The sequence below is a fragment of the Phycodurus eques genome, chromosome 21, assembly GCF_024500275.1.
Source record: "Phycodurus eques isolate BA_2022a chromosome 21, UOR_Pequ_1.1, whole genome shotgun sequence".
Classification (NCBI taxonomy): domain Eukaryota; kingdom Metazoa; phylum Chordata; class Actinopteri; order Syngnathiformes; family Syngnathidae; genus Phycodurus; species Phycodurus eques.
Genome location: NC_084545.1, coordinates 12,068,328 through 12,095,943, shown reverse-complemented (window position 1 = coordinate 12,095,943; position 27,616 = coordinate 12,068,328). Strand labels below are relative to the sequence as shown.

General features: G+C 41.2%; 1 protein-coding gene across 3 annotated transcripts in view; it reads left to right on the top strand.

Moving 5' to 3' along the window:
- Positions 1-27,616, top strand: part of stau2 (staufen double-stranded RNA binding protein 2) — an 87,108-nt gene that overhangs the window by 13,517 nt on the left and 45,975 nt on the right. For 2 of the 3 annotated variants that reach the window (XM_061666515.1, XM_061666516.1), the window contains exons 6-11: positions 7,940-8,099; positions 13,988-14,095; positions 18,678-18,890; positions 20,955-21,092; positions 23,652-23,780; positions 24,855-24,912. In XM_061666515.1, coding sequence (XP_061522499.1) covers positions 7,940-8,099; positions 13,988-14,095; positions 18,678-18,890; positions 20,955-21,092; positions 23,652-23,780; positions 24,855-24,912 — 806 coding nt within the window. The remainder of the gene's footprint in view (positions 1-7,939; positions 8,100-13,987; positions 14,096-18,677; positions 18,891-20,954; positions 21,093-23,651; positions 23,781-24,854; positions 24,913-27,616) is intronic. The other variant, XM_061666518.1, reaches the window with a different exon arrangement.

Genomic DNA, 27,616 nt, shown 5'->3' with positions numbered 1-27,616 from the left:
ATGGTGAATTATTTTGTATATATATTTTTTCGTACCTAGAAACCAAATCTTTTTCGTCTTCGCCTGTTCCCTCGGAGTAATACTATTGTAATTTTTTTATATTTGGAAGTGATACACGATGTGTCACCATTACTCAGCCATTACGACAGCCCTGGGGTAATTTCATTGGGGGCTCTGATTTCTCCTGAGCAAAGCATGGAAGGATGGCCCCGAGACTGATTACAGTACTTGCACAAGGGCGCTTTAATCTCATGTTCAAAATTAAAACCACAAAATGCCAGTGGAAACAATGGATGCTCTCAGTTCTGACACTCAGATTGAAATAAGCAACAAAGCATCTGTCAAGTGCGATGTTTTGGATCTAAAACACTGTTTTTCGGTAAAGATGGTTACATTACTAGTCCAATATGACACAGCTGTCTGTAAGAGGAAGTCTATAACAAGTATGTGAGCGAGTAATTTAACTTTCCGTCAATAATGACTTAAATTGTAATCTACAATTTGCTACATACGGTACGTGCTAGTTTGATTTTGAACATTTCAATATGTCCGCTGCCTGTGATCCTCCCCTTGGGACTGGTCGGAGCGCTTCGGTCGGGCTCGGGACCTCCCTGGGTCCCGGGTGTTCGGTGGCATCCCCCTGGTTGGGTGCCCTGCTGGACGGGCTCGCTGACTCGCTTGTTCTGCTGTGGTTTTCACCCCGAGTCCCCTTGTCCACTCTGACATTTCAATATAATAGCCTGCTCTCACGTGAATCCAGGTTGTTGGGTGGGGGAAAAAATAATTGTAATTCTAGAAAAATACTTCACTTCTAATTGATGAAAGTCATGAAAATAATGTGTCCTAACACTGTAATTATGGCAAATTCATTTTTACGGCAAAATATAGCATTTTCAACACAGAATTTCCACCGTGATGTAATGTTATAGATGGAATTGTCATTATATGGAACCTTACTTTCCAAGATGCTAGTCAATTTCAGATTTGTTCAGATTACAAAACAGTTTTCCCCAAGCAGAAATAATTGGAATTAACACACACTATTCCAGGGTCAAATTCTTGCCATATCTTCTTTTTACACTTGCCACGCCCTTCATCACTGAGTATTTAAAGAGTGTTTTAACAGTCAAATTGACCTACTTAAAGCAATGCCTGTGCAGTTAATCATTAATGTAGTGTGAGAAAACTACATTGAAACAACAACATAATCAGTAGTAGTTAGTTAGTTATTAGGTAGCCAAATGCCCTACCTCGACATCTCTTCAGCATCACAATCTTTTACGATGCTCAATCACCCTCGTAGTTACAAGTTCGATGTCTGATGTTTTTGTGACTTCAACAGTATAGTATAGTACCCTTCCACCCCCGTGAAAACAAAGCATTGTTAAATATATCCATTTAATTTTATGAATATTTGACTATTTGTTGAGTCACTGATGGTGTAGTGGTACACTCGCCTGACTTTGGTGCAGGCAGCGTGGGTTCAGTTCCCACTCAGTGACGGTGTGAATGTGGGTGCGAATGGTTGTCCGTGTCTATATGTGCCCTGCGACTGACTGGCGACCAGTTCAGGGTGTAGTCCGCCTTTCGCCCGAAGTCAGCTGGGATAGGCTCCAGCGCCCCGCGACCCTAACCAGGATAAGCGGTGTTGAAAATGGATGGATGGACTATTTGTTGAATGAGCGATTGAATACAACACAAATACAATGAAAAAATACATTTAATTTGGAAAACTGGCCAAATTAATTTACATTCAGTATTAAATATATTAATATTTGTGACTTGATAATGTCAATGCTTGGCAGGCCAGATTAAATAATGGTGCACTCCCTGTGCTTTGAAAACGCTTGAATTGGACTGGTCCCAGTCTGAGCTAAAGCATGACTGCCGTAATTTAATAAAACAAAAAATATGAGTTCAGATAAATGATTTCATATCAATCACTTGCAAGCCTGTGGAATTATTGTTCTTACACCATTACAGTTCCACCCCAACAACTGACTCATTTTTCACACCGGCAGGCACACCGTTGCTTTTATGCAATATGCGCAGCATCGACAAAAACCTCCCATTAGCAAAAAAATAAATAAAAGGTGCTGTGCGATGCACGTACTTTGTACTAATGTCAACGAAAGTTGTGTGAGGTTAGAAATATTGGCCGGAGAATGAAGATACAATATAACTGAGTTTGATGACAAACAATAGGCTACTGTCTGATGAGAAATTAGTCTGGGAGTGCCAGCATATCATGTAAAATTTGTGTCTCAGTATTGATGGGATCACAGACAAACAACAAGCACGATTCCAGTAAAAAGTAAGGATTTAGCATACAAAACCTGCGCGCAAGCAGGTTATATTCATGGAATCTGTTACCACGTTGACTGCGTCGGAATTCCTCTTACCCGACTCTTTGAAACGGATAATTCAGACAGTATAACCTGCTTGCTGGACCACCCTCCAGAACAGTGTTGTACGTTTGCCAGATCCTGGTTAGTAGATCAGCTTCCACATCTGTTTGCATGAGCAATCACGTTTGCGTCCATTTTAGCACACGCAAACCTTTAGTAAATCAGCCCCTTCGTGCCCGTAGCCAACAACAAGGCAGTCATGGTCCCAAGGGAAAGCAGTGGACGTCCCACTGTTGATGTCGTTGAATTATTTATTTTTGTCGTCTTTCATTTTAATTACCACTACAGTCACATGGTAGAAACAGATGTGTATGATAAGCATGACTGACTTAGAACCAATGTCATGAGAAACTGCTCTGTCTACAATATCCACTTTGTTCTACTTAAGGAGATGTTGTCCTTAGAATGTATAAATCCAGAGGCCAGCATTTTATTTTTTTTTCTTGACAACATGCTTTTTTATGTCACATCGTTATGTATTTTGTGCATTAGCAGTTGCGTGAGGCAAAAAGGAAGAAAAGCAATTAATGATGGACACAGGGAATGAAGTATGAGGGAAAGAGGGAGGGAAAACAGTAAATGTCTGGCAGGAGATTGGAAGAAAGTGCAGCTGGAGGAAGAACAAGCCTGGCCAAGTTTTTTTCTTCTTTTTTTTCTTCTTCTCAAAGCCTCTGTCACTCTTTTTCTCTCAAAGGAGCACCGTCCCATTTACGTCGCTCTGGCTATGTCGCCTTGTGTTCATGTTTGTGCGCGACTCTAGTAAAATCCTCCAACTGTTGGCAACCAGTTTTAATGTTGGTGCGAAGAAAACCAACGCATGTCATGTTGTTTTTCCTCTCATTGGCTTGCCCACTATATGTTACTGAATACATGTTTTCATCCAAAAGCCAACAGACGGGTGTGTAAGCGTTAATTAGATAAAAGCATATTTTTACCCCGAGTATAGCTCACACATTTTCCTTCAAAATGCTTGGCAGATGTTGCTCAGCATTCCTCCAGCATATTTTCACTTCTCAAGCATCCCAAAATATTAATTGTGAACCAAATTTGTGATTCTCTAACACTTTACAATGTACCCTCAATTAGTGGCCTCCGCTGGAACGGATGTTGTGCCATAAATTATGACAGAGTGCAAATAAAAAAACAAAAGTATAAATCTGCCTCCAACAGGTGGTGCCAATAGGTATACAGTAGGTATGGAAAGTATTCAGACCCCCTTAAAGTTTTCACTTTGTTATATTGCAGCCATTTGCTAAAATCCATTTTCAACACCGCTTATCCTGGTTAGGGTCGCGGGGCGCTGGAGCCTATCCCAGCTGACTACACCCTGAACTGGTCGCCAGTCAGTCGCAGGGCACATGTAGACACTGGCAACCATTTGCACTCACATTCACACCGTCACTGAGTGGGAACTGATCCCACGCTGCCCGCACCAAAGTCAGGCGAGTGCACCACTAGCCCATCAGTGACCTTTTGCTAAAATCAGTTGTTCATTTTTTTCCCCCTCATTAATGTACACACAGCACACCATACTGACAGAAAAAAACAGAATTGTTGAAATTTTTGCAGAATTATTAAAAAATAAACATTTAAATACCACACAGCCATAAGTATTAATACATTGAGATGTGACGTAGGGCAAAGGTAGAGGTGGCAAAGGCCAAACAAGAGGCATATGATGTATGCCAGGTTGGACCCTAAAGAAGGAGAAAAGGATCTATACAGGTTGGCCAGACAGAGGGATAGAGATGGGAAGGATGTGCAGCAGGTTAGGGTGATCAAGGATAGAGATGGAAATGACTGGCGCCAGAAGTGTGCTGGACAGATGGAAAGAATACTTTGAGGAGTTGATGAATTAGGAAAATGAGAGAGAAGGAAGAGTAGAAGAGGCAAGAGTGGTGGACCAGGAAGTGGCAATGATTAGTAAGGGGGAAGTTAGAAAGGCATTCAAGTGGAATGGAAACTGGAAAGCCAGTTGGCCCTGATAACATTCCTGTGGCGGTATGGAAGCATCTAGGAGAGGTGACGTTTTTGACCAGCGTGTTCAACAGAATTCTAGCAGGTAAGAAGATGCCTGAGGAATGGAGGAAAAGTGTGCTGGTGCCCATTTTTAAGAACAAGGGTGATGTGCAGAGCTGTGGGAACAATAAAGGAATAAAGTTGATGTGCCACACAATGAAGTTATGGGAAAGAGTAGTAGAGGCTAGACTCAGGACAGAAGTGAGTATTTGCGAGCAACGGTATGGTTTCATGCCTAGAAAAGAGTACCACAGATGCATTATGGAGCTGCCAGGCTCGAGGAAGAGCAAAGAGAAGGGTGATAGATGTAGTGAGGGAAGACATGAGGGCAGTTGGTGTTAGAGAGGATGATGCAGGAGATAGGCTTACATGGAAAAGGATGACACGCTGTGGCGACCCCGAGAAGAAGAAGAACTGCACTGTTACATGAAAAAAAATCTGAACTTGCTCAAAGACAAGATGTTCGAATACACAGCAAACTAAAGATTTACTTAATTGTTTCATTTCACTTCTGATGGGTGGGCAGACACTCCAGAGACCCAACTATTTGTATAAAAGCAATAAAAAGTCAATTTTAAAATATTTGTCTTCTTCGGGTGATAAAAAAATATGACAAACAAAATTCACATCGACATGTTCTTATACCCCATGGAATAAGTGCAGTCGTGGACTTTGAATAGTAACTTTGCTGTAGTATTCACTCATGTCTTTTTTGGCCATGCTGTTCAATGTGGAATTCTTGGGAACAATTTCTAATAATGTTGGGGGGGATGAGGCAGTGACTCGTTCCATTGTTTTACTTCAAATACGCCACCAGCCACAATTTAAGGATGTTTGCTATTTCCATTGTTGTTTTTGTTTTGTTAATTATTGTCTTTTCTTTCGCCTGTTCGTCCGTATAATGGCATCATCTACTGATTGTCCAAAAACATTATTTTACTATCACCGAATGAGACTAGGAGGAGGAGAGAGGCTTTTTTTCAGTGCGTTAATGAATACTACAACAAGAGGAGTTTCTGCAGCTATTGATACTGACAGAATACTGGTAGGATCAATCTGCCATATCAATGGGTTTGGGAGAAAGTGTGGTGGGGGTGGTTTTGCATCTACATTGGGAAGGTTAAAACATTTGTTTCGCTTGTCACAACAAAAACAGCTTCCAGACTAAATGTCACCTTGTCCTTTGCAGGAGTAATTGAATGACCATATCTCTCATTTCCCATTGTGACTGTTTGAGGGATCAAAGACAGCAGAATGATTTTGTGTGTGTGTGTGTTTGTGTGTGTGTGTGCGTGCCTGCGTGCATGCAAAACACTGATATTATGAGTCATACACATCATCATAAAAATAGTTTTTTTAATTTGTAATGTTATCTTTTTCTCTGGCGCCATGGTGTACGACTGTTTAGAGCGTTTGCCTCACAGTTCTGAGGACTGGGGTTCAATCCCCGGACCCTTGCATGTTCTCCACATGCCTGCGTGGGTTTTTCTCCGGGCACTCTGGTTTCCTTCCACATCCCAAAAACATGCATGGTAGGTTAATTGAAGTCTCCAAATTGCCCTTAGGTGTGAATGTGAGTGCGAATGGCTGTTTATTTATGTGTGCCCTGTGATTGGCTGGCAACCAGATCAGGGTGTACCCCGCCTCCTGCCCGATGATAGCTGGGATAGGCTCCAGCACTCCCGCGACCCTTGTGAGGAGAAGCGGCTCAGAAAATGGATGGGTGGATCTTTTTCTCTCCCTTTCAGTAGTTTCCACACTCTCCCTACAGGTGTCCTGGCCAGACTCCTGGTTTGTAGTAATAATAATAATAATAATAATAATAATAATTGATAACACATGCAGAGCCAGCCAGCAGGCACTGATGTGATTGCTTGCCTTTCTTGCGCACATGATTTTGCTGTGTGTACGTGGGCTCTCCTGTGTTCTTGGCTTGCTCGCTTGCGTTTAAGCCACTACTTTCCCACGTTGTAGATTAGGGTCTCCCACTGGCCTCCCCTTCCATATACCACCCCCCTCCCCCCACCCCTTCTTCTCGCTTTCTGTTTTCCTCTTTCCTTCCACCCCTTCAGTCTCCTTTTTCGTTCTCTGTGTTATCCCTCAATCTCTTCGTCTCTGCACCTGTACTCCATGTTCCAGCCCCAGCTGGTCCCATCTCTGCTCGGCGCTGTTGGCCAGAGCCCATGTTGCACTTGGCATATCCTCTGAGACCTGGGGCTGATCTTGACGTGCAAGGGCTAGGCAAGCCCCCGCCCAAGAAAGGCTCCAGTGGCCTGGAGGAGCTGAGAGCAGATGGATGAGGAGGACGGCTGTGGGCTGAGGAAAGACCTCCTGCCATTCTGAGAGTAAAATGCTTTTTCTGAGGCCTGCTGTGCAGAAGATTAGGGGAATGAATACATGGAGACAGTAAGAACTGAAAAACTCTGACATGTCTTTTTCGGAGTAACTTGTTATTATATAGCAGTATTGTGGTAGAGTGGTAAAACAACAACAACAACAAAAAGACAGCTCAAATGTGGTTACATTGTTTCTGACAGGCAGGCAGGAAGCCTCAATTATTTCCTGAATATTTAATCCAGTCAATGAATTTATCACCCACTTATTTAGCAGCATAAACAATGCATACGCACACAAAATTTAAAATGTTTCAAACTCCACCTATTGCTGTAATTATTTCATGTTATAAATTCATTTTCTAAGCTTTCCGCACACCCACTCAAGTATTAGATCTCAAGATGCTGCAGTGACAAATCAGGTGTTCTGAAGCTGCTGCTGCTGCTGTTAACGTGTAGAAACGCAGGAAAATTGAACTGTGTATATGGTGTGAAATGATACCATTATCTCCTGGAATGCTTGTTTTGATTGACTCAAAATTCCTCCGGGGTGTCTGTATTTCTTCAAATAAATGTGGCCATGTATGTGTGACACTTTTGGGGCCTGTATGTTCTCAAGTGTATGTCCTGGCGGAGAAGAAACAAGAAGACAGGCAAAACGGATATTAAAAACTTTGGATTACTCCCACCTCTTGTTAGCTTTCCCACTATTTCTCTTTCCTTGCCCTCCATTCTTCAGACATTCTCCCCCCTGACGCAGGAGGGGGTATCACCACATGGACTTGCAGACCGCTCTATCAATTTGGTGACAGCTCAGTGCCACTCTGTCAGGACCCAATGAAAGAGAACAAAATCTATGTTGAGGGCCAAAAGAAAGAGCAGAGGATATATGTGTGCCTGTGCTTTGTTAGGGAAGCAAAACAGAGAAATAAAAGCAAGACATTAGTTAACGTGATTGGCCAACAGGGTATTGTGTAGTAATTGACCCTAATGTTGTGCATGACCTTTTATTTTTACCGGTATATTAAACGCTTTAGATTGTCTCAGTGTTGAAGCTTCTTTTATGCTTGTCATGTATTTTTGAGTTGGACAAAGATGTTCTCTGTAAGGATAGAAGCAACAGCTAATTAGGCTTCTTGGCTCCTGATTAAAGTCTGCCTCTTGTTTGGCTCTTTCCAGGTACCATTATCCTATTCCCAAGATCTTCTATGTACAACTCTCTGTGGGGAGCCACGAGTTCATTGGGGATGGGCGTACTCGCCAAGCTGCCAGACACAACGCTGCCATGAAGGCCCTGCAAGCTCTCCGCAATGAACCCATCCCAGATAGACCACCACAGGTGACCTCACACAAACAATTGCAAATGGCTTTTAAACCAGTACAGGATACCAGTAGTCTTTAACCAAGCATGTTGACCACATACAAGACGTTTGTACGTTTGTGCCTTTGTATGACACCAAAATATAGTGGTATACACACCAACCAACCACAGCACTATGACCACTTGCACAATGTAATAAGATCCAATACATGGCCTGTACCCAAAATGTAGTTTTTGCAAAGGTAAAAATACGTTCCTTTTCTTCTTTTTTATTTGTACTTGTCATCACTGAAAAACGTGTGAAATGGTATTCAGTGCAGTGGAGCTTTGCTATTTGTGGGGGATAGAGATCAAGCCAAGCTGCGAATAGCAAAAATCTGCAAATAATTGATGCTCCCTTATAATTTACATGGGAAAGTACGCACAAATACGTGGGGGATCGGGTCAGACAAAAAACTAGGCGGGGTTTTCTTTGAATAAAGGGGCATAGGTTCACCTCCCCAAAAAACACAGGGGTCCACTGCATACCCAGAAAAGCAGAGTACAAAATAATGGGAAGTGGAGGAGATCTAGGCACCACCTAAAAGGACATTTGATATAGCGTGCAAGAATAACATCTTCCAGTTGCATCATTTTACTTCCTAGTGGGGTCGAACGCTGGCAGTGACGTTATGCCCACAGAGCCAATAAAAAAATGCAAAGCATACCTGACAGTGTCATCAACCACCTAAAGGATCACATGGTATGTAGTGTTATATGTGTTCTCCAAACTCTTTAACAAGTAAATAGTAAGAAACTTATGGAAGCAGAAATGGCATAGAGGGACAGGAAACTTGCCAACCGAGCATTTACGTTATCAAGAGTTCTGTAAATTTGTTGCATTAATTTAACTGCTTTTTTTCCCTCATGAAATTCATCCCTCCATGTTCTACACCGCTTATCCTCAATAAGGTCGTGAGTGAGGTGGCGCCTATGCCAGCTGACTCTGGACGAGAGGCGAGGATCAACTTGGACAGGTTGCCAGCCAATCGCAGGGCACATATAGACGAGCAACCGTTCACACCTCAGGACAATTTAGAATCTGTAATTAACCTAGGAAGCATGTTTTTGGAATGTGGGAGGAAGCCGGAGCAAACTCACTCAGAGAGGGGAGAAAATGCAAACCCCACAAAGGAAGGCTGACAACCTCAGTACTGTGAGGCAGATGTGCTGACCACTAGTTTAAAATTTTATTGTTTGTATTTAATAATTGGTTAATTGATAAATGTAAATAATGAAAAATTATAAAAAAGCATATTAGTAAAGTGAACTATTTTACATATACAGTACATTGAACATTTTGTTAAACATCTGCAGGATTTTATGATTGGCGGATTTTACTTTGGCTGATGAGAAAAGGGAAGGATGCTCCTATTCAACCTGTCTGCAAGATAATCCCACATTTTTCAGAGAGGAGGTTTTGTGTTTCGGCCATGGATTTTTTAAATTTGTTTTATTAAATAATTAGTGAATTCATCCAACTCCATCCATTTTCTGTACCACTTATCCTCCCAGGCAACGGGGAGAACATGCAAACTCCACACAGACGAGCCCGGGATTTGAACCCCGGTCCTCAGCGATGCAGAGGTGCTAACCAGTTGAACACTGTGCCACTGCTAAACTGCTACTTTTAAATGTTTTACCTCATCTACGATTGATGAGGTAAAACACATATATATATATATATATATATATATATATATATATATATATATATATATGCTTTTCATCATATATATATATATATATATATATATATATATATATACATACACACACACACACACACACACACACACACACACACACACACACACACACACACTGCTCTACTGGACAGTACTCTACTACATGGGTAGTGCTCTGCTTGTTTTTTTTTTTAACCATTATTAATAAGATTAATAAATTTTTCAGCTTTCATCAGATTGGATCCAAATCCACCACAACTCTAATTACGTTCATGTAAGATGGACAAACTACGGCTCGCGGGCCGCAACCCGGCCAATTGGTCATTTCAATCCGGCCCGTCAATGATTGGTACAGAATCGCCCAAATCATATCAAAATCATGACGACATTCATTTGACCTTGTCCTGTAATGCTGAGTGGTTCCACCAGGTTGTCCTGTAATACCCAGTGGTTCCACCAGGTAATGCAGTAGGTACAGTGATACATTGACTTGACTTTGGCTGTTCTGTTTTTACTCTGCTACTGCTCTGAACCCTTCTTCAACTATGACTGGGCCAAAGAAAAAATAAAAAGTGTTTGATATAGAATCGACGACTAAATACTTTTTCACTGAAGTCCGGTCAAAGGTTGTATGTCTAATTTGTTAAGAAACCATTGCGGTTTTAGAGGAATATAACATCAGCCGTCACTTTTCTACCGAGCATGCTGATTATGCTAACAGCCAATCAACGCAGGAACTGATGGCTATGGCTCAGCGGTTAACATTAAGCTTGTAGGCTCAACAAAACACCTTATCTGACAAACTGCCATCCAAAAATCCAGAAGATGGCACAGAGGATGCTGGTGGTGTTTGGCTCTACATATGTGTGTGAAGAGACTTTTAGTGTGGTGAATACAAACAAAACATCCTACAGATCCCAGCTGAGTGATGAACACCTCAGATGTGTTCTCAGATTTGCCACAACAAAACTAACACCAGACTTTGATGCACTGGCAAAAAAAAGTTGATCAACAAAACAGCTCTGTTCCCATTAAAAGTGAATAAAAGTATTAACACTACAATGCCTTTTTTTTTTTTTTTTTTTTTTTTGATATGTATGCATCTGGTTCTGGCTTGGCCCGCCGGTCAAATTTTAAAAGTCAGTGTGGCCCCTGAGCCAAAAGGTTTGCCCACCCATGCTCTAATGTATATTTAATCTGGTTTTAGTTTCAACCTGTCAAAATTTTGTTTTTATCTGCTTTTTGTCTGTCAGTGTTGCTGTATTTTTCTCTACTTTCTCTTGAGCCGTATTTGTCAGCTGTTATTGTCTCATACGGCAAATCAAATTACCCCAGATGCTCACAACCTGCTAATTGCCAGTAATTTCCTTTTGTTACGATTTGCTTCTGTCACATGCCTGACCCGCTTTTTTGTTGCATCCACAAATGAGCCCTTTTGTTTTCCACACTCACTGAGTCTTGTTGTGCAATTTGTTGCACATTGTGGTTGTTTTGTAAATGTCTGTAGTTCTGACTCCAAATAATACATTATGAAATGCCCTCATTAGAGTCTCAAACCAATATACTGTACCAGATTAGAGTGTTAAGACAACAACAACAAAACATCTCCTGCAAGTGTTCTTAAATGTGTGTAATCCCTTTTTTAAATGATGTGTTTCAATAATTATCTTATAAGGTTAAAAAGCTCATGTTGCAATTTTTCATTTCTTTCATTTGTTGGACACCAGTATGTCACCTGTTGTCAAGTGACCGTTGCGTTATCATGGTACGTGAAAACATTTACATGATCCTGACATCGTGATGATACTGTAATGACTTTTTCATTGTTTGTGTTGATTGTATAACATCAATACAGTACTACTCTGATCTGAAAATATGCATCTACAGTGGGTACGGAAAGTTTTCAGACCCACTTAAATTTTTCACTCTCTGTTATATTGCATCCATTTGTTAATTTTTTTCGTCATTAATGTACACACAGCACCCCATATTTACAGGAAAGAAAATCGTAATTGTTGAAATTCTTGCTGGTTTATTGAAGAAAAACTGAAATATCACACAGCCATAAGTATTCAGACCCTTTGCTGTGACACTCATATATTTAACTCGGGTGCTTTCCATTTCTTCTGATCATCCTTGAGATGGTTCTACACCTTCATTGGAGTCCAGCTATGTTTGATTAGACTGATTGGACTTGATTAGGAAAGCCATACCCCTGTCTATATAAGACCTGACAGCTTACAGTGCATGTCAGAGCAAATGAGAGTCATGAGGTCAAAGGAACTGCCTGAAGAGCTCAGAGACAGAATTGTGGCAAGGCACAGATCTGGCCAAGGCTACAAAAAAAAATTCTGCTGCACTTAAGGTTCCTAAGAGCACAGTGTCCTCCATAATCCTTAAATGGAAGACGTTTGGGACGACCAGAACCCTTCCTAGTGCTGGCCGTCCGGCCAAACTGACCAGTCGGGGGAGAAGGCCCTTGGTGAGAGAGGTAAAGAAGAACCCAAAGAGGCTGTGGCTGAGCTCCAGAGATGCAGTCGGGAGATGGGAGAAAGTTCTAGAAAGTCAACCATCAGTGCAGCCGTCCACCAGTCGGGGCTTTGATGTAGAGTGGCCTGACGGAAGCCTCTCCTCAGTGCAAGACACATGAAAGCCCACATGGAGTTTGCTAAAAAAACACCTGAAGAATCCAAGATGGTGAGAAATAAGATTCTCTGGTCTGATGAGACCAAGATAGAAATTGTTGGCCTTAATTCTAAGTGGCATGTGTGGAGAAAACCAGGCACTGCTCATCACCTGTCCATTAACTCGCTGTAGTACTGTGTGGGTGGGTGTGTGTGTGTGTGTGTGTGTGTGTGGGTGTATATATTTATATAAAATATAAAAAAATATGTTGCTACCCCCCATAAAATGTGAAAGAAAACCCCCAACTCTTCAATCTGCAGTATCATCATTATGAAATCACTACATCCCAAATGTGAGACATTCCATGATCTGCATACTCAAACATTTGTGAAACTTTTAATCTGTCAACCCTTTTCATGGAATCTTTCACTTGCTGCACTTTTCCCAGGACCTGCTGATTTTGAAATAGCACTAATGGCAAATCTATTTGTCTCTGTCACAGCAAGGTTGCTGATCTGCTTGATCATTCCAGTTTTCTCCTGCATACACATGCATTGACACATGCATCCATCATTATGCCTATTGCAGCTCTCTCAGCAGAACAGATTTAAGCATGAATAGTATTAAAATGCTTTAAGAATGGATTGAAAGAAAATGAATACTTACAGTATATCACACTAAAACAATCTGTACTCGCTGTACTTTTTTCCACAATAAAATCAAAGCACAGTTCATAAATATAACATGTTGATGTCTCATGATTTGCCAAGTATGACAGTGCATCCCACTCGTAACTGTAGCCTGTGAAATATGAGACGCGTTACATTACGGTACTTAGGCATTTTGTTTAGATTTAGTTAGGCTGGTAAATATTATCTCTCTGAAAACAATTGAGCTACAGAAATACAGGATGTATTCATAGCAAACATACTGTAGGTTTTCCCGGTGCAAAAATAAATGTCATGCATTTGTTGTTTTTCCAGTGACCCTCAAGTGAACGCTTCTGTCTTCATTAGATTCCCATTGATCAACCTGATCCACATAGTTGACAACCCCGTGTTCTTGTTATCTAACTTCTTTTTTTAGGAGAAGATTGTTCATGATATTCACAGAGATTCATTTGTGTGTTGGGAATAGAGAGTTGATATAGTGGTTTTCCAGTATGGTGAGCCATTCTTGGTCATCAGATGAGAGTTATAAGCAGGGAATTTACAAGCCTCACTTTCTAACAGGTTGGCTGACATTCACCTCCTAAATTTGTAATTTCATGACCGTTGGATACAGTTCTTGAACAATCATGGGCAATTATTTTGAAAAGTCCCAACATTTATTGGTGAATTAATCATATTTTCCCCCAAATCTGAGGTATGCTTATCAGGGAAAAGAAAACAAATGACTGTATTGTTCCAGCAAAACTATTTCAACCTCATCCTCAAGCTCTATATTCGATGTACTCTGTCCATGCACGCTACATAGAATACTACTTTCCTTTTAATGTGTAGTTTCCTAAACAAACACACTCTCTGACATGTCTAATGCCGTTTATTTTGCTAGGACCCAGAAGAAAAGGTGGCGAATGATGAAGGCACTGATGCGAGCAAATCAGAGATCAGCCTGGTGTATGAAATTGCCCTAAAGAGGAACTTGACTGTCAACTTTGAGGTGAGGAGACAATATACAATAGATTAGTTTTTGACTAGCTGGGTTACCAATGTGATGGATGCCAGTACTGTGAGGATCGATATACTTAGTCGATACCACCTTTGTCGATAGGATTTATTTTCAGAAACCCATATACAAAAATGGCTTGTTTGATTGTGAACAGTTATTGTGCTGTAGTCTGGTAGAAATAATACTTGAATAGTCGCTAGAAATTAAAAATAGAGAGACAAGACTGAGAGATTGTCTTGTTTTATGGTATTCTAATTGAAATTACATTTGCAATTTGTTAAATTCTTTGGAAAATGCTCATGTTGTTAAGAGTGTTTTCTGTGAAATATCTACTTTGACATGACATCTACAAAGACATTGCTGTTGACTCATCTGATAAGTTGCATCCAGTAATAGAAGATTTTTTATTTTTTTTATGTACATGGGGATCAGCAGAAACATCGCAAAACACATCCCGCCACCATATTGACAACTTCTCCGAACATTGGAGTTTGTGCAAGTTATCAGAAGCTAATGCTGATAGCGCTATTGCTAATGCTAATCTGTGCAAACAATGCAGCTCTGCTTACCTTACGGCTTTTACATAATACTGCTTCTCTGAAGTGCGGATTCAAGCTGTTGCTGCGAAATGCCTGCCTTTCTGCCACGTCATGGGCATAGAAACTTTACATTTATTCTAGTCACTATTCAATTCACAATCGCCCCGTGTTGGATCACGCTATGCCTAGGGTGTAGTTCACCTTACACCTAAAGTCAGCTAGCATCTGTTCCATGATATGACCGCGAACTGGATAACGGGTACATATAACTGATGGACGGGTAGTACGGCCTAATGAAGATGTAGGATACTGACCATGCTCAAGGTTTTGTGTCCTGTAGATTTTAAAAAGTTGCGCCCACCCCTGTTTTTTTAGGTTTCTGACGTTGACTGACCATGAGTTTTCTAAAAATCAATGATGTCCTTAAACGACCCACTTCATCTGTTCTCTTTGGCTTTCACGATATCTCAGCTGACGTATCCAATATTATCTCCCTCATCGCCCTTTCTCCTTCTCAACACTTAAAGGTGCCAAAAACAAGGGAGGCTCAGTTTATTTTGTGTGCCCCCTCCCATCCGCCATTGAATCCTTCCTTTCCACTTCTCAGACCGTTACTCCCAAAAAACACAGGCGAATGATATTTGTGAAAGCAAGTGGGTGAATGGGGGTGACAGGAAACGGAGACAAGGTTCAAAAGAAGAGACAGGCAAAATTCTGTTGGCGTTGTGTGCTAATGAGTTTACACAATTTTGGAAAGTTATCCGGAAAGCTGTCCAGTCCTCCCTTCTACTCCTCTTTTTTTTGTTGGAAACATATTTGCTCATCAGACCATGACATGGCTGTTCTTCCTGGAACTGCTAATAATACATGAGGGTGGCTAAATCTGTGTTGGTGTGATTCATTATCTGTCATTGTTTGAAATTAGGCTCCTTTCATTCTCATCCTTTCTAATTTTCAGAGGCCTTGACTGATTTTGCATTAAGTACTCACTTACACCAGTTTGACATGCTAGTTACAGTAACTGCATAGAATACAATAGAAAAGAACTTTATTGTCATTGTCACAGGAACAATGTAAATCAGTTGTTATGTGATTGTTAGGATCATCTCACAGTGAAACTAGCTAGTCTCAGTCAGTCTCTGACAGACATGATAAACCCCCTAATTGTTTCTTTTGTAATGTACTTCTGCCCAATTTTCACCGCACAGTACTTTCTCGGCTTAACACAGCTGTATTCACAATTGCCGCTTTTTCACTGGCAATATAACTACTACCAAGTACTATTTCATCCTTACCATGGCCATGCACCAAGAAAGGAAAACAGGAAAGACCCTTCTTGTTCAACTCAGTTGACTATTTCTAATGGATGCATTCATCGTGGAGCATTTTTTCCTGTTTCCCGCAGTAGTATTTTGAATTGGACGCATAAAGGAGGCACAATTCCTCTTTCATATATTCTCCACAAAACTGTCATGGTCATCTCTCAGGTGGGTACCTCTCACAGGAGTGCCCATGTTTTCACATCTCATTCCTCCCCTCTCTGGGGCATGAAATTACCCATGAGTCACCGCTAGTGAGCGCCTGCTTTCCAATCCCTCCACGACGATGAGGGTCGCCGCCACCCTCCGAGCCAGTTGGCTCATTTAATCCTCCTGTCAGGCAATATCAAGCAGATGTCGGCATCAAAGAGGACCCAATCTATAAATCACAGCTTGTTTGGTGGATTGGAGGCTCCTTTTCCAAGGAGGGACACAAGAGTAGAGTTTCTGAGCCAAGAAACTCCCATGTTACAAGAAGCTACTTCCTCCCCCCCAAGGACTTATCCATCCACCAGTCGTCACACAAAAGAGCCTTTCTTCACTCCACTGGACTCCTACCTTTGTCCTAGTGTACTATCAATGGCGTAGTTCTCTTCTCGTGTACCTGAGGACCTTGGGCTGGTGATGTTTATGAAGGAACTCTTATTGGACCATATATTGGCATTTATCCTCTTTTTTCTAAATCAGAGCACTGATAGAATTTTTTCCTCATTACAAATGTAAACTCTGTTGTAATTGTTTATTTCCTTGGGTAGCTTCCCATCTTGTTCAGTGACAAGAGCTGAAAGGCTGCATATGTTTTAAGGCAGCCTGTGATGGAAAAAGAGACGGCATGAGCTTGACGTACTCAAGTAGGAAGTGAGGGGAAAAGCAGTGATGGACCAAGAGCATGATGCCCTACACATACTAGTATTCCTTATTCAAGCATCAGCTGCCGACATTCTCTCGCGCGCAGTTTGCCTTTATACTCGAGCGCAACCCACGCGCACAGTTTTGAAAATGTCCTGCAGTTCTCCTCCAAGTCGGGGGTGTCGCTATGGCTGGTATTGGCAAGGACACCACAGGGTGGAGTTTCCTCTGCATTTTGTGGCCATTTCCGGTAGCCGTTTTTGCTTTCCTTTCCGGAACAAGCAACAAAGCAATAACAATGGCGGCCGTGGAACAGTGTCTGCTAGAACAAATGGACCGAGATGACCAGATGATACGTTTAATTACGCTGCAAAATCGATCAAGAAGGCGGCGGCGTAGGTCGTCTGCGGAACCAAGGGGAACGCTGAGTACGTCATCACAGCATGTGACTAAAACGGACCAATCATGAAAGATTATCTCCACGGCACTCTACGCCCAGCAACAATTTTTGCTGTGTGCGGGTCAAGTGACGCAAAGGGGCCGCGCGGCCCAAGGCGTCGGTCACGTGATGCAATGCGAGCGCTGTCGGCCGCACAAGCCCGGATAAAGAGGCCTTAAGTGAAACATAAAGACTAATACGGAGTGCGTGTCATGTGCTAGAAACAGCCATGTTACATGTATTTCTTAGCTTGACATGCATTACCTCTGTGAGCGAACAAACTGCCAGCTTTGACATTTGTGCTCCAAGGCCTCCGTGCAACATGCTTCTTTACATAGTGTTGTCCATATGTTTGAAGATACTCTAGAAACTTTTCCTTTTTGTACTTTTAGGCATTTTAGTGTTGACTATTCCGAACATTTTCAAGTCCAACTGTTGTGATTGCCTCAATTAATTATGCTCTTTTACTTTGTTTACTGAGACAAACAGCATGCGGTTATTATTGAAAGGGCAATAATGGGGACATTATCCCTCAGTTCCTGTAATGGTGTCGAATTAGCCTGTGCTGTGTTGTGTCAAGTATCTTAGGAATGCTCATGGTTCCACTTATCGGTTTTAATCAGTTGATTGAGTTGAAATTAGCCGTTTGCGGTTTGTTTGATTGCAACAATTTTCACTGTGAGGACCACAAATTATGCTCTGATTAAGGAGTTGTTGATACACCAGATAATGAACACTGCTTTAAAGAAAAACAGCAGAGGTATGTCGATTAGGTGAAAGTGTGTACTGTTGTACTCATAAGTGTGTGAAACCTAATTCTCGCCTTTTGTGTGTTTTCCTAAATAATGTTTCGGAGAGCCACACCTGCTACTCTTTCTCTCTCTCTCTTTCACACTCACTTTCACAGACACGCGCACACACACACACACACACACTGTACTCACACAAACCTTGCTTTCGTACTTCACAGGAAGTAGATGTGATTGCAGAAGCATGACCTAACGCCAGCCGGTGTTTGTTTTAGGTCTCCCAGGTGACCAGAGGCTAGAGGAAGGAAACTGAGCCCTCATCACTAGAGACTGTCATCTAGGAGCATGTTACTCTTAATGTGTTCTTGTACGTCAGTGCCTGTGTGTGTCTTGTATATGAATAACATGAGTATATGGGCGGGTAGAACTTTGACCATTGAGAGCAGATGTTTTAGACCACCTGGTGTAGCTGCTTGCAGAGTGTGCTGCACACGCTTCCCAACACACACCATGAACAAAAAGACAAACACACATTCACATGGATCTGCAGAAGCCCTCTCTGAACACATGCAGACACACAAGCCTTGGTCCTGTTTTATGTATCTGTCCGGGAAAATCTGGAATCAAATCAACATTTTCATTTGCGGAACTCCCTTTGCACTTGTGTATACTTGGTAGGTGTTTAAGGAGAATGGACCCCCGCACATGAAAAGCTTCCTGACCCGCGTCACCATAGGGGAATTCTCAGCTGAGGGCGAGGGCAACAGCAAAAAGCTGTCCAAGAAGCGTGCCGCCGTGTCCATTCTGCAGGACCTGAAGAAGCTGCCCTTCATCCCGGTTGTGGAGAAACCCAAATCACACTACAAGAAACGCACCAAGACCATCCTCAAGGTACTCCAGCCAGAGTGGGGTGGTGTAATTCTAATACACAGTATTTCTTCACATAGAAGCAGTAGGGGGGTTTATTTACTCACCTGCAGATAGCAACAGCCCTTCCTTAGAGGTGAGGAGACTCTATAAGGCTGTGTAAAAATATATATTTTTATAATAATAATTGATATTTTCAGATTATGTTTGTGTTGTCCAGTTTGTCCACAAATAGTCACGCTTAATTAGAATTGTGTATACTCTATATAGTGCTTAGCAAATCAATTTGACTGCCTGTCATAAAAACAGGAAGACTATCCAGCATCATGGAGTGCTTACTGGGGACCATTTCAATTTCAGTGAGCACTCAACATTTTGCCAATTCAAACAAGAAGGTGGAATTGTAAACTGATTTTAAAATTGAAAGTGAAATTGGACTCGATGTTCCGTCAAAACAAGGTTCTTGTCGAACCGCGCTGTCCGGCGCTTCTGCGTATGCAAAAGCTGAGCTAGCGTCAGTTACGCCTGATGTCGGCTCAGCACCACAAGCCAAACTCAACAGGAATGCTATTACTATTTCCCAATCGAGTAAGGATAATATTCTAAGATTCCTAACTCAACCTTAATTAGGTAGCAAATTCACAATTTACCTGTCCCAGTAGGACAAAGCCACTTGACTCGACAGAACACCGGCACACTGGTCTTCTCTGAGGAGTCCGAAATTAATTAAGAATTACATTCAAACACTAAAAAATGTTTTGTTTAAAATGTTTCTTTTGTATAAAAGAAAATTAAAAAATTCATATATACAGTAAAGTTGTCCTGAACCGATCAGAAATCAGGTCCAATCACGTAATTTTCCGATGATCGGAATCTGGTGAAAAATATTTTATTTATTTATTTATTTTTCTTCATTTTAAAAGGTCATAAAGCAACATATTAATGAAGACAAACAAAGAAAAGATCAGTGAAAATTACCATTAATTTACCATGAAGGTCATGTAATTTTAACGAAAAATAAATCAATTTATATACCGCTACTGGGATATAAAATTTGGTCCATATCGCACAGCACTACTTGGGCCATTGTTGAAATCATGTTGGAATTTAGGTCATCATACATATATAATTTAAGTCAATTTAATACTTAATATTAATAATATTAGTATTGTTTTTAGTCTTTCTGGTGGCATTTGTTTGTTTTTTTGTCTTAGATGCCTGACAAAATCCAAATGTTCCTGACAAAATATTCAGAATGTTCCTGTGAGGTGATTAGGGTTTATCATCTGAGTATGCCCTTCAATTGACTGAACATTAGTCCAGTGTGTACCTTGCCTCTTGCCCAAAGTTATCATTTTCTTCGATGCTGTTGTGTGTTGTCTCACACTGAAAGAAATCCACTTCAGTAAATCTTTCTTTTCCACTGCTCTTTAACTTTATTTCTCCACCTCGAGCGAGGTATACTCTGTTCTTGTCAGCAAACAATCAGATGGTTCATTTCCTATCCATAATATATTTTGGGTCAGTATTAAAATGTTTCAGTGTTTAATTTGGAATACACCATTCTGCACTTTAATCTTTAAATACTGCTGTAAACTTCAGCTTTACAGTTGCCATGCCTGCTGTGCCAGCAGTGTGTTGCAACACATGGTGGTATCAGATGTTGTTGTAAAGGTAATTGCAGGCATATATTGGCTCCACCTGTTGTTGTTTTTTTTCCCGAGGCGGAATGTAGGTGGGGTCTATTGGGGGTGCAGCATTTATTTATTAAAGATGATCCCAGATCCAGGGATTAATTGAGCACGGCTTCTATGAAAGTGGAATTCACTATTTGACGAAATACGGTAACCCCTGCAGAATCTATAAACCACTATTAAACAGCAAATAGATATGATTTAATTCCCAGTTTGACTCTTTGTTGAATACTAGTTGGTGACTAAATTAGCAACTCACTAAACAAATAATTTTTTTCATTAATTTAGTAGATGGAAAAGGTACTTGTCCCAGTACCAAGCCACTCCTGAGCACCACTCGCGTGCTATTGTCATTTGAAGCAATCATTTCCCACTCTGTCGCTTTGTCCTCTAGACGGGACCAGACTATGGCCAGGGCATGAACCCTATCAGCCGCCTGGCTCAGATCCAGCAGGCCAAGAAGGAGAAAGAGCCCGAGTATTTGCTGCTCTCAGAGAGGGGGATGCCCCGACGCAGGGAATTTATCATGCAGGTACATAATTGGTTTTGCGTCCTATTAAAAACTGTTATAAGCGGAGATAACGATTCGTATATTAATCTAATGGATAAAAGCTGTGTCTTGTCCTCATTGTTGTCCTCATCAAGTGTTAGACCGCACATGCTGTAACGTAGCTCGGCTTTACTGTGCACGTACAGTGGGTACGGAAAGTATTCAGACCCCCTTAAATTTTTCACTCTTTATTATATTGCAGCCATTTGCTAAAATCATTGAAGTCATTAAAATCATTTTTCCTCATTAATGTACACACAGCACACCATATTGACAGAAAAAAATTGAATTGTTGAAATATTTGCAGATTTATTAAAAAAGAAAAACTGAAATTTCACACAGCCATAAGTATTCAGACCCTTTGCTCAGCATTTAGTCGAAGCACCCTTTTGAGCTAATACAGCCATGAGTTTTTGGGAGTGATGCAACAATTTTTCCACACCTGGAATTGGGGATCATCTGCCATTCCTCCTTGCTGATCCTCTCCAATTCTGTCATGTTTAATGGTGAATGTTGGTAGGAAGCCATTTTCAGGTCTCTCCAGAGATGCTCAATTGGGTTTAAGTCAGGGCTCTGGCTGAGGCATTCAAGAACAGTCACGGAGTTGTTCTGAAGCCACTCCTTCGTTATTTTAGCTGTGTGCTTGGGGTTATTGTCTTGTTGGAAGGTGAACCTTCGGCCCAGTGGAGGTCCTGAGCACTCTGGAGAAGGTTTTCGTCCAGGATATCCCTGTACTTGGCCGCATTCATCTTTTCTTCGATTGCAACCAGTCTCCCTGTCCCTGCAGCTGAAAAACACACCCACAGCATGATGCTGCCACCACCATGCTTCACTGTTGAGACTGTATTGGAGAGGGGATGAAGCAGTGCCTGGTTTTCTCCACACATACCGCTTAGAATTATGGCCAAAAAGTTCTATCTTGGTCTCATCAGACCAGAGAATCTTATTTCTTATCATCTTGGAGTCCTTCAGGTGTTGTTTTAGCAAACTTCATGCAGGCTTTCATGTGTCTTGCACTGAGGAGCGGCCTCCGTCGGGCCACTCTGCCATAAAGCCCCGAATGGTGTAGGGCTGCAGTGATGGTTGACTTTCTAGAACATTCTCCCATTTCCCGACTGCGTTGGAACTCAGCCACAGTGATCCTTGGGTTCTTCTTTACCTCTCTCTCACCAAGGCTCTTCTCCCCCAGTTGCTCAGTTTGGCCACGTCTTCCATTTAAGGATTATGGAGGTCTTCAGGCAGTTCCTTTGACCTAATGATCCTCATTTGCTCTGACATGCACTTTGAGCTGTCAGGTCTTATATAGACAGGTGTGTTCCTTTCCTAATCAAGTCCAATCAGTATAATCAAACACAGCTGAACTCCAATGAAGAACCATCTTAAGGATGACCAGAAGAAATGGACAGCACCCGAGTTAAATATATGAGTGTCACAGCAAAGGGTCTGAATACTTATGGCTGTGTGATATTTCAGTTTTTCTTTTTGAATAAATCTGCAAAGATTTCAACAATAATTTTTTTTTCTGTCCATATGGGGTGCTGTGTTTACATTAATGAGGAAAAAAATTGAATGTAAATGATTTTAGCAAATGGCTGCAATATAACAAAGAGTGAAAAAATTAAGGGGGTCTGAATACCTTCCGTACCCACTGTATTTATCTTAATAATTTCCAATTCATTTGGTCATAGTTTTCTTGTCAGCCTTTCTATTAGCCATGGTGTTTTTCTGTGTCTCTGTCACGTATTCCTTTTTTATAATCCTCTTCTTTGGAACAGTTTGTCTTACCATCAGGCAGTAATTCAGCCTCAAACCTATTCTCCATGCCTCTCTGATACGCACATCAGGCTCTGTGAATGTATCTGCCTTTCTTTTGTGTTGTTTGCTCACTCTTCTTAAACTCATTGTTCTCTGCCATAAGCACATGGAATGGAATGAGTCTCTGTTTACTTCTTCTCTTTTGTCTCTTCCTACCACTCGTTACAGAAAAATGTTTCACCTTGTCTCAAGTGCCTTTAATGGACTGTTGTGTTTATTATTTTAAGAATTATTGTGTTTATTCCACAAGTCATTTACTGGGCTTCTCTTCATTATGGTTTGCTCGTGGCCCATATGATGCATTCAAACTAGTACTTAATGAGCATGTCAGAGCACTTTGAGTAAGTGCGCCGTGGCTGTTCACAGACTCGGGCCGCCTTAATGTTATTTGTACAGCATAATTGTCTGTTTGCATAACATAACGGCGTCTGATATTCTCTTGGAAATATCTGCTTACATTACAAGTCGACAGATTTAATGTTTCAGGATCACTGAAAAACAAACACTTCACTTTTCCTTTTTTGCGAAATGTAAATTATGTGGCTGGCTACGTCCGGAGAAAGAAACTTGAGCGTTCCTGGCTACAAGTGAATGAAAGTGTAACAAGCAGAGGGAATGTCACAACAACAGTGCATTTTTATCCGCATTCTGCTAAAGTGATGCCTTGCAGCCACTGTTATTTATTATGAGTTGTGAATATTTAAGACGAATGTGTTCTTCATGCAGGTGAAGGTGAACACCGAGGTTGCCACAGGAACAGGGCCAAACAAAAAGGTGGCTAAACGGAATGGTGCTGAGGCAATGCTGCTGAAGCTGGGATACAAAGCCTCCACAATCCCTCAAAATCCAACACAGGTACTTCTCTTTTTTTCCCACTGATATAATTTAGCATTTTTTTTCTATCATTAGGGTATGTTCATATGTTATATCTTGTTAGAAGTTAGTTTACAAAATGTTTTCAGGCCTATTCAATGAAATCTCCAACAACTCTTATAGGAATGGGAGGCACTCTTGTGAATTGAGGGCCCCCGGTATACAGGCAATCTTATAAGTTAACTGTAAAGCACAATAAAATTATAAAATAAAGTAAGGCTACTCAGTAGTAGAAGACACCCAACAGATAGTCTTAGTAGTTTTTAATGATTAGATGTGATTCACCTTTTATTAATTGTATTATTCACATTGTACTGAGCAGCTCGAATCTTTTCTATTTCGCAGTGAATTCCATTCTACTTTCTGTGGTTATCATGCTACTGGTAATAGCTTACATTTATGTGGACCCTTTCAAGGGTCTTATAGATGTCGCACCTTTACTCTTTGCCATCACTTGTACCGTTCTGTTGCGGCATCACACAAAAAAACACAAAAAGCTTAAGACATTTGTGGAGTGAGCTGGTGTCCCAACTTGATGTCGCACATGATGGTTCGAACTCCAAGTTTGATTTGTCTCATGATTCATTTTTGTTCAACAAATTTTTGGATTGCAATCAAATTCTATCACATTTAGGGACTTTGACTGTGACGGTTCCACTGAATTTGCAAGCTAACGCAGCCAAAATCAGTTGTTTTCCTGTTTTCTCTCCAGAGATCACCATTTCCTACCTTTTTTCTCATCTCAACTGTCACACAGATCCAGAACACACGTGTTTGTGACTGTGTGTTTGTGTAGGCAGACATGCATACCACCACAGGAGCACACTGAATAGGAGCCTTTGAGGGTGCTAAACATTGACAACCCCCCTGATTAAATAGCTGGCTTAGACAGGCGCTAGGCTCCGTAAGCGCTCTCGCATGTGAGTGCTCGTCTCTTTGTGGTCCAAACAGTAGGAAGGAACTTGTCTGACATGCGTGGAAAAAGCTGTCTGTTCAAGAATACATCTCTCTTACTTACCCCCTCCTCCTCCTCTGCCTCCTTCTGCATCACCAAAGATGGACAACAAAGGCTGGAATGGACAAAAGGCGTCTTTTACCGAAGCAACAAGTAACAGTGAGTATCGGCATGTCTCTCTGTCTCTCTTTCCATTTCCTTCTCGTCCCCTTTCCCCACGTCTCCATCGCTGCCTCTATCCCCAGGTGGTTTTAGCTGCCGAGATGGCCCGGCGTTTAATCTCTGTGACTGGTCAATGGGCATCTGACTGTCAGTTTAATCGGCCCTGCGTCCTCGTGGGGAGCCTGTGAATTCAGGCCCATTCACTCAAGCTTACAGGGCCCGCACACTGAGGCCCTCTGGGGAGTCCCCCCGCTGCCGTCTTGTGCACAAAACATTACATTTCACTCAGGATTAATGCACAAGCGCACATTCACATAATCCTATACACTACAGACGCATACCACGAGATGATGCAAGCCATATATGAAAATGTAATCAACAGGTTACTAAAGATGGGGTATCTTTGCTGTTTGACAACTTTAAAACAATTGTAGACAAAACAAGATAGACACCAAAGTCTACAAATTTGAAGTCACCCACAATACTAGTAAATCTATGCTGTATCTTTACATAATTGTGTATCTTCATTATCAGATCATCTTCTTGCATGCATTGACCTCCATGTGTCAACAAGAGCAAATAATATTCCAGCAAGTTTGTCTTGTGAATAAATGGCAAATGTCAAAACACTGAATTATAACAATACATTGGGTTTAGTTATCACTTTATTTAGAAAATAAATACTACTTTGTTTTTACCAGGATTTTTATGTATTGATTTACATGGGATTGTGGTGCAATGCAAACACGTTATTCAAGACGCAAGTAACTTAACTCATTCACTGCCATTGACGGCTGTTGAATTCAAATATCCATGTTAACATGGAGGACTGGCAGCGAATTAGTTTTAAATGTCACCAGCTGGAGAAATAAAAAATAGTCCATGTGATGTGGCAAAGAACACAAACAGATCAGTATTTTAAATTTGAATGCACTGTCATCACTCAGATCCAATTGAGGCCTTTGACAGTGATGCCATGCCCTGACACGAATATGCAACCACAGTCTGGAAGCGGAAATCTTTGAACTTTATGATTAGCTACACATAACCACCTCATCACTGGATATTGTTGTTTGCTCTGTGTACACAATATCTAGATTAGAACGGAGCTGTATTCATGAATTTCGTGGTTTTGATTTCACCCAGTTTGTCAAGAGATAAGTCATTTAATTCACAGTCATGGCGAGATGTTTGTTCTTTTGCGTAAACTATAGCTTGTGGTTGTGGTTTGTATTGTAGCTTTTCCACTAGGCATTGCCTGTCCCATAACTCCAGAGCAGAGCCTCCTGGGAAATTCCCCTCATTTGTTGATATCTGCAGCCATTCCCATTCATAGTTCGCCTCTTACTCAATATCAGGCATAACTCTCTGCAAATTAGACTTTTATGGTCTCCCAAACCACACACATCACTCACGATACATTTTAAATATTTGTTGCATAAACAAAATCTACAACCCACTAAAATGTGTATTTGTCATTGTTGCCTGTGATTGTGATTGCCAATGCAAAATGGAAGCAGCAAGCTGTTTTCATGGCTCTCTTTAAACATTGTAGTCTTTAAGCTTTTGAAACATGGTTTTGACACTTGGACTTGAATTGGAAGGTTGACAAATAATTTCCTTTAAATAAAGCATGGTATAGCAATTTTGTTGGTTTTGTTTATTTTTACCTTCGATTGCTGACTGATACCAGTCTGTGGGTGCTTTGGTACAGGCCCGCACGGAGAGACTGAATAAATATAATTGTATTGATCTGAAAGTAGTTTGAAAAAAATGCATCTACAATGTGACAATCTAGCAATGAGGAAGAAATCAAACATCTTTGGGGAGATTCTTTGCAAAGGGGAAACGATGAGACAGAAGAAGATCAAAAAATGAGATGAGACAGAAGAAGATCAAAAAATAACGTGAGTGCATTGTTAAATACTTCAATAAAGTACAACCGAACTCAGTTTTGCTCCCGCTGCCTTTTTAAAAACATTGTTTTAGTGTGCATGCATGCTAGCGTATGTTTTAAGATAGCGTATGTTTTAGCATGCCTGCACCCAATAATACGGTGCGCCTTATGTATGTGTTAAATTACAGAAATAGACCCCGTAACTGAGACTGCGCCTTTTAATATGGTGCGCCTTATGGTCTTGAAAATACGGTACATTCAGCAACACGGTGAATTTTAGTTTTAATACAACGGGGAAACCAAGCCACCACTAAGACGCATGTCACAACACAGACGAGCGAACTCTTCAGGTGAAGACTCAGCTGTCTACCTGCACTTGTTTGAGGACATAAATGTGCATATTTTGAACAGAAAAGACAGATGGTGTGAAATAGGAGTGAGAGAGACCTTCTACGTGAAGGTGGGAAAACCATCTCTTAACAGAGGAGAGATGGCTTACAACACCACTGATCTCCCACATGCACTGCCGTCCATTCAACCATTCCAAAGAAATTCATAAATTTGTGTCCAACAAATAAACAAAACCAAGGCCTCCTTTGGCACTGAGGCAGCTTCAAAACTCTTTTTACAACTGAATGGATTTTTAACAAGGGAGTTTCCACCGAACGACTCGTGTTGACAGACAGTGCCTATCTACAAGGCATCTTAACGACTGATGTTTGGCATTCCAAAGAATGACGCCATTCGAGGTTTGGGACTTGCCTCCAACTTGGACAATAAATAGTTGAGTTTTCACAACAAAAA